This window comes from Malaclemys terrapin, chromosome 3 (assembly GCF_027887155.1).
Source record: "Malaclemys terrapin pileata isolate rMalTer1 chromosome 3, rMalTer1.hap1, whole genome shotgun sequence".
Lineage (NCBI taxonomy): Eukaryota > Metazoa > Chordata > Testudines > Emydidae > Malaclemys > Malaclemys terrapin.
The window spans coordinates 98,986,230-98,998,961 of record NC_071507.1 but is presented as its reverse complement, the minus strand read 5'-3'; the positions used below and the strand labels follow the sequence as shown (position 1 = coordinate 98,998,961).

Sequence of the window (12,732 nt, the reverse complement as noted above, 5' to 3'; positions counted from 1 at the left end):
ATCTGCTGTATTTCAAACAGTAACTAATTCACAAAGTCCTATGGACTGTGTTGTACACCTTTTTCTTTCTGAGCCATCCCCCCTTTCCCTCCCCCCCGCAAACATGCTATAAAAACTCCATGGCCCAGCTGTGCCATAACAAGTTTTTCTGCATATGAAAGCCAGGGCGGCATTAGGGGGTAGCAAGCAGAGCAATTTCCCAGGGTCCCACACCACAGGGAGCACTGCAAAGCTAAGTTGTTCAGGCTTTGGCTTCAGCCCTGGGTGGTGGGGCTGGGGGACCCAGGCTGTGGTCCCGTGTAGTAGGGCTTAGGCTTTCTACCCTGGGCCTAGCAAGTTTAATGCCGGCCATGCTTGGCAGCCACCCTGAAACCCGCTCACAGCCCCCCAGAGGCCCCAGAGCCATGGTTGAGAACCACTGTTGTACAGGGCATCAGACTAGATGATCACAGTGCTTCCTTCTGGCTTTATAATCTGTGAATGAGGCTGAGGTCAGGACCATCTCTTTATTCATTCACACCATCTAACTTCTACTACAGTGAATGAGGCAGGAGTTCTCTGTGCTTCATTCATTACATATCTCTGTCTCACCACTCAACTTGTTCACTGAAAGAGGCAAAGATGGTGTGGGGCAGTGGGGGGGAGCCATGACCATGTAATTAAAAACTGTATTGTGATACACATGTACAAGGATATATAATTAAGAATGTGCGGGACAAATTATTTTTTTTGTTTCAAATTTCCCCCCCCAGTACTTCAATTTTCAACCTTACTAGTCTTTTACTGCAATTTTTATCTAGACTTTTAAGAGGGGAGGGATTGTTTGTAGTTGCTTGAAGAAAATCTAATTCCATCATGTACAACTACTTACTAGGCAGCACTGTAAAACTCTTTAAGATGGATATGCAATCAGAGGTAGGAGTGTTTGTCTCTTTCCATATGCACTGTTACTTATTGTATTGAATCAAGGCTCTTTGGGATTCCTACTTTTTTTATGCATTATCGAAGTCCATTATCACATGGATCTATATCTTAAAAACTAAATTCATCTTAACTTTCTCATCCACGCATGAACATATTTCATGTATTGAATGTTGAGAGACCATCTTTTGGGTTGACATTTCCATTCATACTTATGCATAGTCCCAGTAGAATGTTTGCAGATCATTTATCACATAACAAAAAACAGTATTTTCATAATGAATGTTTATTAAACCATTGTAACACAACTAAGGAAAACAATTTTCACCAGGCCACAGAAGAGCATATTTGTAAGATAGGGATTACATCATTGCCATATTTCAAGTCTTTTCAATTTTCCACTGAAACTGTAGACTGGGGCGGGCAAACTTTTTGGCCTGAGGGCCACATTGGGTTTTGGAAATTGTATGGAGGACCAGTTAGGGGAGGGGGCGTCCCCCTCCCCGCTTCTCGCCCCCTGACGGCCCATCCCCGGGACCCCTGCTCCATCCAACTCCCCCACTCCCTGTCCCCTGACCGACCCTGGAACCCCTGCCCCTGACTGCCCCCTGCCACCCCATCCAACTCCCCCCACCCCCCGGACCTCTGCCCCATCCAACTACCCCTTTTCCCTATCCCCTGACTGCCCCCGGAACCCCTGCTGCCCCATTCAACCTAGGGTTACCATACGTCCTCTTTTTCCCGGACATGTCCGGCTTTTCGGCAGTCAAACCCCCGTCCGGGGGGAATTGCCAAAAAGCCGAACATGTCCGGGAAAATGGCGGCTCTGCTCCTCCCCAACTCTTCAGCTCTGTTTAAGAGCCGGGCTGCCCGAGCGCTACCAGCTTCGGGCAGCCCCCATGCCTCCAGACCCTGCGCCGCCGGAGCCCGGGAGGGGAAGTGCCCGGCTGGGGGCGCAGGGTCTGGAGGCAGGGGGGCTGCCCGAATCCGGTAGCTCTCGGGCAACCCGGCTCTTAAACAGAGCCGAAGAGTCGGGGAGGAGCAGAGCCGCCGCGGCTGTTGGCTCTGCTCCTCTTCGGCTCTGTGTAACTGACACAGTGTCAGTTACACAGAGCCCCCATGGCTGGAGGCTTTGCTCCTCTTCGCCTCTGATTAAGAGCCGGGCTGCCCGAGAGCTACCGGCTTCGGGCAGCCCCCGTGCCTCCGGACCCTGCGCCCCCAGCCGGGCACTTCCCCTCCCGGGCTCCGGCGGCGCAGGGTCTGGAGGCCCGGGGGCTGCCCGAAGCTGGTAGCGCTGGGGCAGCCTGGCTCTTAAACAGAGCCGAAGAGGAGCAGAGCCTCCAGCCGCGGTAGCTCTGCTCCTCTTCGGCTCTGTGTAACTTACACAGTGTAAGTTACGCAGAGCCGCCGGAGCCCCGGAGGGGAGGTGCCCGGCTGGGGGCGCAGGGTCCGGAGGTAAGGGGGCTGCCCAAAGCCCGAGCGCTACCGCTTCACGGTTTGCTGGGCAGCCTCCAGACCCTGCGCCCCCGGCTGGGCGCTTCCCCTCCCGGGCTCCAGCTGCACTGGGGAAGCGCCGGCCGGGGGCGCAGGGTCTGGGGGCTGCCCAGCAAACTGTGAAGCCGGTAGCGCTCGGGCAGCCCTTTCCCCCTGGCTGGGAATGGGAGGGAGGAGGGGGCGGAGTTAGGGTGTGGAAGGGGTGGAGTTGGGGCGGGGCTAGGGGTGGGGAAATGGGCGGGGCCAGGACCCATGGAGGGTCCTCCTTTTTTTTTTATTTGACATATGGTAACCATAATTCAACCCCCCTGTTCCCTGCCTTCTGACCACCCTGACCCCTATCCACACCCCCATCCCCTGACCACCACCCGGAATTCCCCTGCCCTCTATCCAACCTCCCTGTCCCCTTACTGCGCTTCCTGGAGCACCAGTGGCTAGCGGCGCTACAGCCACGCACTGCGCAGCACAGAGCACCAGGACAGGCCGGGCTCTGCAGCTGCATTGCCCCAGGAGCTCGCCGCCCTGCCACCCAGAGGATTGCACCGGTGGCAGGGCAAGCTGTGGGGGAGGGGGAACAGCAGGGGAGGGGCCGGGGGCTAGTCTCCTGGGGCAGGAGCTCAGGAGCCGGGCAGGAGGGTCCCGCAGGCTGGATGTGGCCTGTGGGCCGTAGTTTGCCCACCTCTACTCTAAACCTATCTATAAAAATGTTCACAAGTTTGTTTTGTTTTGTTATTTTATAACTGCAAACGTTTGTGTTTTCACTCGCGCTTTTTTCAAAAACAGCAAACCTGTCTTGGCTCAAATTTCTGAATGAGACGTAAAAGTTTGACAAAAATATAGAAGTATCTGAAAATGTCTCCAGAATAGTAGTTTTTAACTATAGGCCTCACTACAGGTTCCACTTGTAATCTAAATGAAACAATTCATTGATGCCATTCTTTTGATAAGCACTCAGTAATATAATTCTATATTGTTAAATGGAATGAGAACCATTCTGTATGGAGATATAAAATCTGACCAGAAGATCTCAAGATATTGCAACAACCCTTTCAGGGCCAGCTCTGGCTTTTTTGCTGCCCCAGGCAAAAAAGCCGCCGGCTGCCCCCCCCTCCCTCCCGTGGGGGGGGGGGGGCGGGGGAGGGCGGCCGGAGCTCCGCTCTCCCCCCCGGCGGCCAGAGTACAGGGGGCAGGGCGGCGAGAGGGCGGCGAGCCCCAGCCAGGGCTCGCCGCTCTCCCCCCGGCGGCCGGGGGGAGGGCGCCGGGGGGGGAGGGCGGCGAGCCCGGCCGTGGCCCCGCTCTCCCCGGGGGCCAGGGAGCCGGAGCGCCGCGCCGCCCCCCTCCAGGTGCCGCCCCAAGCACAAGCTTGGTGGGCTGGTGCCTGGAGCCGGCCCTGAACCCTTTCAACCTGAAATGTGCATATTTCGATCGCAGTAAGAATAAACTGAAATGGAAATTTTAAAAAATAATGCTCCAGAAATGACAAGTAATTTTTTTTCTTTTTGATATCTGACACCATTTTGTTTTCTTAAGCTAAGACTTAAACAGATTACTATAAAAAATTATTTTTCTCTGATTAATTGACCTCACAAATATCAAATAATCAGTATAATTTTTAGTCAGGTCTGCCATTAGTTATTTGGTGTTCTAAGTGAAAAATAATTTGGCCCCTCTTTTGGCTAATGAAAAAAGTAATTTTACAGTAGCATATGATGTGAGGTTAATAGAATTTTTTAAACAGTAGTATTGTTTTAGGCAAACAGAACGACTAAATGGATGATCATTTTGAGTTAAATTCCTAGTTTTTTCTGCTTTGAAGTTGGAGTTAAACAGTGTCTAATGTTACCACTGAAAAGTTAATCAGTTTATAGGAAGCCTTATTTTTCTGTTTTGGGTATCTTGTTCCTTGAATATATATAGTTGGAGAATCAGCATCTGGAAAGGCATCAAGAAGTCTTGCTCAGCATATCCCAGGGCCTGGTGGTATTGAAGGTGTTAAAGGATCAGCATCTGGAGTAATCGGTGAACTAGCACGAGCCAGGATTGCACTAGATGAAAGAGGGCAGAAACTAGGAGAATTGGACGAAAGAACAGCTGCTATGCTAAGTAGTGCTGATTCTTTCTCCAAACATGCTCATGAGGTGAGTCCTTTTAGTGCATCAACATGTTACTATATCAGAGTTGTGTAAGATGTGCAAGTAACTTTATATTCACTGAAAAAGAGAAATGTGCAAGAAATGGGAATCAATATGATTAATACTTAACACTTCCTTTGTCTTCCTATGGCGCATCACGTTTCCCCCTAATGGTTAAGCTGACAATGTCTGCTATTAAAGTAACCAGCCTCACCATATAGGAATTTTTTACAGAGCTGAACTGTGCCTATCTGGCATGTGTCATGGTGGATACTGCAGGTTAGTTTCCATTGTTAAAGGAATTCATGTCATGGAGTCGAGTCTCTTAACTGTACTTTATTTACGTTATGTACATGTTCTATTTACACTATGCACATGAGCCCCGAGGACCTTAGCTGCAGATAGACCAACTGCATACAAACAATTGCAGAAATCCCAGTTTGATCATTCTGAGCAGCCACCAGGAACAGATATCCTCATTGCTGGCCCTCCAGATCTCTGTCTGTCTTGCTACCTGCCACTCAACTTTCCGGTCCTTGTTGAGTTGTTACCCTCACAATCAGGAGCCAGAAAGGCAGCAGCATATGCACGCTTAGCAGATTTGTGATGGAATCTGCTGATGTTATTGTTGAAGAAATTCATCTCAATGTTAAAAAGCTTTGTGAGATAATGAAAAATAAAGAACTGATTATCTTTTTTGTAATTGTGTATCTGCATGTCTGTGGCACTGTATGGAAATGTTAATCGTATTTATATCTTTACTTTTTTGTTTATTTTTAGATGATGATGAAGCACAAAGATAAGAAGTGGTACCAGTTCTGACAACCTACATCCAAATAGATCAATTTAACTTTCTCTTGAGGAGGAAAAATGTCCTTTTTTTCTTTTAATTAATTTCTGCAGGACCATTGGAGTTGGAGGAGTATTCACTGTCTATTGGATGGTGTTGTTTCCTAGCACAAATCATACACAGTTTTACCTCAGTCATATGGCTTTAACTGAGGAGCATTATATTTAAAACAGACAGACACAAAAACTTGAGTGTTTGTCGTAGCTGTGGGTTTGCTCAGAGCTTGGGAACAGAGCAGGTGACACGGGACACTTGGAGAAGAGAGGCAAAGGGAAAAAGATGCAAGATGGGCAGTGGCAATGCAGGATCAAGCCTGTGTTAATATGTCATATGCCAAAAGTTTCTGTTGTAACTGCTGCCAATGTTTCACCCTCCTGTGAGGAGAGGCAATAAATCAGGGGTCCAAGAGCTGAAATAAAGTTGTGTTTGTCTTACTGAACTATAAATAGCTGACTTCACCTACCCTCCCTTCCATTATTACTGAAGAAGAGTTATACTCTGTTTGCTACCATCTCTTTGATCAGACAAGCTGGAAGTCTGAAAGATCCATATTGAAAATGTATATACAGTTGACCTGTTCATAGTCTCTTCTAGGACCCCTGATCTAGTATTCTTGTATTCACATCATACTCTGTCAAGTACAAAACAAAAGGATAAAACATTTTTGCATTAAACAAAAATCAAGTGAATAACATGACTGAATTGTGTTTCATGCTGGGAGTTTTCATTTGTGTTATGGCTGTGCGAAGTGAAAAGTGAAAACATCTCCATTGTAGTGAGAAGAATACTTCAGTGTCTCTTATGTGTCTTCTTTCATTCAGCTAAATCTTCCCCACTTCCCCTCCCACTACCCTCAACCACCCACCCAAAAAATAACCAACTAGTTATTGGGTCAGTTTGTAAAATGTTTGGCATTGGCGATCGGTTTCATTCATCCTGTGAATTTTTATAAATGTTTAACAGAATATCTTTACAGCCATTTAATTAAATTTGTTGAGATGGTTCTAAGCAAAAACTGTAGCTAACTTATATCCCCTTTTAGTTCTTCATTACCAAATCAAATAACCTTGGACTCAGGTTTGAAACAGTTTTAAACTCAGTGAAAATGCTGTTTCAAGGATAAGGGCAAGCATCTAATGTTAAGTAGCTATAAGTCTTTTAGTTTATTTCTTAAATCCTGTTTGTAGAGCTACTGTACAAGTCTGTATTTTAGTAGCTTCAAACATTCAAGACCTACTTAAAAATTGGAGTTAGTCTGCAAAACCATCTTTTCAGTAAATGAGTGTGATACTAAAAATGAACAATTAAGAGGTTCTCAGTATTTCATGGAGTGGAGGACCACTCTTTAAATTTGGGCAGGAAAAAATTTAAGCATTTGTGCTAAATCAAAGCAGCATATTTTGTTAGCATATGACTGTTGCACCAAAGCCATAACTGTAAGGATGAACAGAGTTGGAAAGAAAGAAAAAAAATTCCTTAGAAGAAAATGTTTGCATTGTAAAAACTGAGTGATTTCATTATTTTAATCTCAAATTAGAAATAGTGACTAATTGTGTTTTGCAAGGGGCATAGTTAGAAAATAACAGCGGAGAAGTTTTCTGAAAAGTTTTCCATATTGAATCATTAAGATAAAGTCCTTCTAGCACCAGAGCTCTATCTGTTTGTCATGCACTCCTCTTTAGGTATTCGCAGGGCAAAATTTGTTATGTTTATATCTAATTGAAAAATGCTGTCATGGGTATACAAGTTTACAGTAAATTTGGCTTATTATTTGAGAGATGCAAGATGTGAAGGGTTAATTATTCTTAATACAGTTCAAAAGATTGTAAGTTTTGTCCCAGAAAATGTGTTCAGAATTTGTATGCTTTGGTGAAATAACTTAATTTTATTTTGGGGTGAGGAAGTTAATGGAATTCACTGACTGCCTTTTGATTTATCAGCACTTGAGGGTGTACCACACATCCTGCCATTCTGTGCTGTATCACACAAAATAACAAGTCTGACTATGTATTTAAATTTTTGTTAGGAAAAAAATGATGCATCAAAGAAAGCAGTTACTGATGTGGACATGAAAATGCAAAGCAGCAGCATCCTAAATTCTTGATAGTTCTCCATATAGATAAGGGTTATATTAGCTCCAGTTATTTTGGCCACATATTTGTTTCATCTCTTCTATATGTTACCTGTTTCATTTTTGCAGTCAGTTTGCCTACTGTATATTAAATATAAATTAATTTTGTATTTGCTTGCAATCCAGCAGCAGAAAACCAGATAAACTTACATTAGATCAATTTAAAAAGAAATTCTGAAGTGGTTGTTTAATTTTTCCCTCACCCTTAAATTCACCCTGTTACTTTCGCCCAGTGGAACTGCATTTCAGGGCAACAGGAATCTATCCAAGAAGATACTCTGATCAGTCTTTGGGAGAGATGCTCTAAGTTGTGATGTCAGATCCATGGACGCTCCCATCGGATTAAGAGGGAAGTCTTGCTTAGTCTTCCCAGAATGAAGCATTTGACATCCATCAGCAAGCAAAGCAAAATAGGAAGGAATGAGAGAGCATATACTAGAACAGGGAAGATGTCTGTTTCTTAGGCACTGAAGAGTCTCATATTTTCTTTAGCATAGTTTGTTTCTCATGTGTCATGGTATATAAAACTTAGTTTGAAAAATTAGTGAAATGATCGTTGCTTACAAAATGAACGCACAATGGCTCTTTAGTCAATTATAGGGACTACATAGCCAATTTTAATTGCTTTTTAATCTAAAATGTTGCTTGTCAGTGTTTTTCCTTGGAAGGAAGTTTGTGATACAGAAGCTATGTGGCATTTTATTTGCTATTATTGGACAAATTTTATACACATTTCAAACAGAGGGGAGACATCACCTTTTATCCTGTTGATTAGCTTTTCTGTGTTTGGAAAAATATCAGAATACAACTGAACTATTACACTTTTCTCTTTTTTTTATGGAAGTGCAAGAAACTGCTGCTACTTGTGTTAAATGTTGTGTATCACATTTAATTTAATTATCTTAAACTGAAGAAGCGTTTCTTGAGTTTAGAAATCCTGCCAAGTTGTAATTTTTTCTGAATGTTATTTCATATAAACATAAGCATATTCCAAATAAGTCTGAAACTATTACACCACCCACATCTCCAGAGAGGTTTGTTCTTTGGAAATGGTCAATTGGAAAGTTTTACACTAATTTACAAGTCTATTTTTGTCTGTTTTTATATATATGTTTTGCTTGAGATACTCCTTGCATGACAATTACATTAGAAAGCTATATCCAAAGGTGATTTTTTTGGCAGTGAATTTTTTTTCCTGGCTTAATAAATAGCACTGATCTGACCTGAACTTTAAACTTGAAATTATTTCCTGCACTTTAAAAGCTTGGTATTTTATTCCTCAATTTTACTTTCCATATTTCTGTAGTTCTGATTCATTATTTGTATATAAACACTCATATAATACACAATGCTTAGAACAGACTAGTCTTCACAACTGATAATTACAGTTTAGAATATAGCTTAGAAAATGTGTGCTTTTTTAAGTCAGCAAACATTGTGTATATAAATATATACAATATAGAATCTAATGAAAGGCACTTACCCTGTGTCAGCATCTGTGGTTTTTAAATTACAACAACACTTTCAGATTTGTTTCAAGATCATACAGTGGCAATCTGTTATATTTATACATACTGTTATAAAATACTTTTAGTTTTAAAAGAAGATTTTATATATGTACACTTTTACCTTTAATTTAAAAAACTTGTGTTAAAATTTAAGTCAAAGTACTTAAAAAGTATGTATATTATCCATACAAAAAGTTATGTTTTAAGCTTATAATAAGAAAATACATTCATATCTCATATAGAGATACAATTACTAAACAAAAAAAAGCCCATTTTCTTCTTTAGAAATATTCTGCAGAAACTAATCATTCTTTCTTACTGTAACCTCCCTTTTGGAACATTTCAAAATAAAGGGAAGGGAAAGTATTATTTTCAAAAAACAAAACCTAACTGTAAAACCTCTCTCAATAGCTGCAGATTGCTGTTGGATGTTTACCATAATTTTTTTGTTTTAAGAGATATATATATAGATATATATAGATATATCTATATATAACAAACTACTAGTTTTTCAGGTATTTTTTTCAGCTTTTTTAATAAATTTCCAAATATTAAAAGGGAGTTATGTATTTTTGTCATTAAAGTTTTCCTTTTCTAGTTCACTAATTTTGGTTCTTCATCAGTTTTGTACCTGCTGATCAATATTATTTGTTTTCAGAATGTTTTAAAAAGCATATTGTCTGTGGCTGAAGTGCCTTCCTCTTTCTATTCATGGTTTGATTTACCTGGGTGGAAATTGGATTGCAATTGCAGTGCTGTGTTGATGTGTGGTGTTGGAATCGTGTGCAATGATTGCCTTCCTTTACAGAGTAATTTCTCAGTTGCACTTTTTCCTCATTCTAACCAGTTTCCTATATAGTCTTATGTGAATCTTTTCCTGTGGATTTTAACGACTTTGCTGCCACTTCAAAAAATTTAAATACTTTGTAGACAGAAATTAACTTTTGGGACGGGGAAGGGGTGAAGATAAAGTGAAAAATGTATGTGGATCTGCTGAAGTAACTGATTTAACTTTATTTCCATTTTGACAGTTTAACTTACATTGAAAAGCAAAGCTGTTTAAATTATGCCCGTTTCTAATCATCATGTGTCTTGTATAAATGTACTGTAAACCTTATATTTGGTTATAGTGTTTCAAGATAGCAGTGTATTTCTGGAATATTTTACACTTCAGGAAAGAGTAATGAATTCCAGGCCCAGAGATCCAGATAGCAGTTAACGGTAGAGATGTAATCAGAAAATCAACTACAAGATGTGACTAAATCAGTATTACTTTTAATTTTTCAAGTTAAAGCACTAAAAACTATTTTAATTTTGTTATGCAACTGTAGTAATTTCTTTTGACAGTTGCATGCCTTTTATTAATACTTATTATATAGTACCAGGCAAGAGTGATTCATAGACATTAAACTTTGTTTGTTTAAAACATGTAAGGAGGTGTATATGGAGCACCAATAATATTCAGCAACAGGCAATGCAAGAGGGGGGAACATATTTTAAATATTCCCTTTTTAAAAATGTAAATAAACTGTACTAAGTTACTGTAGACCTGAGCTCCATTATGGTTCAGTGGTTAGAACTAGAAGAAACATGCTGCTTTCTAGTTATGCTACTGCTTCATTGTACCAGCACAATGGAAAAATGAAAAACATCGGTAATTTTTTCTAATATTGCCCACTTTTTGGGTAAGCATGCTTGTGGTACAGTTCTTGCTTTATGTATATCTTTGTACATGTGTATGGTGGTTTTTTTATTTTGTTTTGGTCTGGTTTTTTGTTCATTGCAATTTATTTTTCAGTTAAGTCTTGCTGAGCCCCCCTAGCTCTTGAGGGTTATTACTGGGAAATGCATTTTAGATAGGGTTGCAAATCCATCTGTCTACAAATATAGTTTCATATGAACTGCAAATTGTACTGTTACAAACACATGTTAGATTGTGTAGAGTTATTTTACTTGTACTTGAATTCAACTGTCATCATAACAAAACAGTTAAAATTAAGTATGGAATATTTTTGTAAATAAAAAATACCTGTGCAGCTGGTATTTTAAATGAAAGATGTATTATACATGAATGTGTCAGAAAAATGTTCATATATGTGTATATGAATGTCTCATTATGCTGAAGGGCTCTGATTGGGCAAAATAAACTACTCAAATTTCTCCTGAAAGAGATCAAACTGACTCTTTTTTAAATTAGTGGTTAATTGTTTTCTACTGAATGTGATCTGTACATCTTGTTTCGTTGTATTGTATAGTACCCAGTTACTCTATTCAGAAAGGATGTTCCCCATCTGACAAACATATTGTCTGAAAATTCGGTGCATAGTACTGTTAGAACAGTTTAGTTTCTGTGCATTTGACAGCAATTTGGGTATATTAGTTTCATTTTTTGTTTGATGTATGCCCTCCAATAAGCTCCACAGATGGTGTGTACCAGTAACAGCAGCAGCCAGAGCAGAACTGAAAGTGACAATGAACAGCAAGGAGCAGGCAAATGTGCACACAAATATGGAAGGGTTTGGGTTTGTGCGATTAGACACTTGGCAACTCTAACACCCTGGCCCTGCCTCCTGCCCCTTCTCCAAGGCCCCGCCTGCATTCACTCCATCCCCCCTCCCTCTGTTGCTCACTCTCCCTCACCCTCATGCACTTTAACTGGGCTGAGGCAGGGGGTTGGAGTGCAGGACGGGGTGTGGGCTGTGGGATGGGGCTCAGGGCTGGGGCAGAGATGCAGGCTCTGGAAGGGAATTTGGGTGCAGGAAGGGGGTTGGGGTGCGAGAGGGGGTTCAGGCAGAGGGTTGGGGTGTGGGCTCTGGCCGGGCGGCTCCCAGAAGCGACTGGCATGTCGGGCTCCTAGGCTCGGGCAGCCAGGCAGTTCTGTGCACTACCTGTGCCTGAAGTCACTGCCCCCGCAGCTGCCATTGGCCGCGGTTCATGGCCAATGGGAGCTGTGAAGTCAGTGCTTGGAGTGGGGAAAAACGTGCAGAGACCTCCTGGCTGCCCCTGTGTCTAGGAGCCAGAGGGACGTGCTGGCTGCTTCTGGGAGCCATGCAGAGCCAGGACAGGTAGGGAGTCTGCCTTAGCCCTGCTGTGCCACCAATCGGACTTAGCGGCCTATTAAAATCTCCCAGACTGATTTCAGTAGCCACCAGGAGATCAATTCCGGGAGACTTTCAGCCAGTCCAGAAGGGTTGGACCTGAGTATATTGGACGATGGGGTCCAAAAACCTATCCAAAAGATGCTTCTAAGCATAAATGGGGGACCAGAAAACTCATAAAAAATTTATAAATGTATTTTTGTACAAAAAAGTCAGGAGGCTGCTTATCAGGAAGTTTCATGATGATATGTATTATTCCCACAATGTATTGGTTTTGTCTCCTTCCTCTGGAGCATCAAAGATGGCCCAGCTGGAGAGATGACAATCAATGCAGTGAGCTGGTCCTCAGATACTTGGCAGGTGGGTCTTGCTTATAAATTCAGTGTCAAGAAGGAATTGGCAGTCATCTTGGATTTTTTCGCCCACCTTTCTTTGCAACATAGGGTACGGATCGCTTCCTAGGATCATCTGGGTATATCTCATATAATTTCCCTGGCATTGCAGAGGCCTCAGGCATTGGTGTACCTCACTCCCTGTGGCACATACTAATTAATTCTCCTGAGGGTTATAGTACTTGGTCTAATTTTGTTGGTTAGGC

The 12,732-nt window shown here is 42.1% G+C and overlaps 1 protein-coding gene across 4 annotated transcripts in view; it reads left to right on the top strand.

The window, feature by feature from the left end:
* The window catches only part of STXBP5 (syntaxin binding protein 5), a 182,196-nt gene extending 170,992 nt beyond the window's left edge, over nucleotides 1-11,204 (top strand). For all 4 annotated transcript variants that reach the window (XM_054021714.1, XM_054021715.1, XM_054021713.1 and 1 more), the window contains 2 exons: nucleotides 4,333-4,553; nucleotides 5,328-11,204. In XM_054021714.1, coding sequence (XP_053877689.1) covers nucleotides 4,333-4,553; nucleotides 5,328-5,369 — 263 coding nt within the window. In that variant the 3' untranslated portion in view covers nucleotides 5,370-11,204. The remainder of the gene's footprint in view (nucleotides 1-4,332; nucleotides 4,554-5,327) is intronic.
* The last annotated feature ends 1,528 nt before the right edge of the window (nucleotides 11,205-12,732 follow it).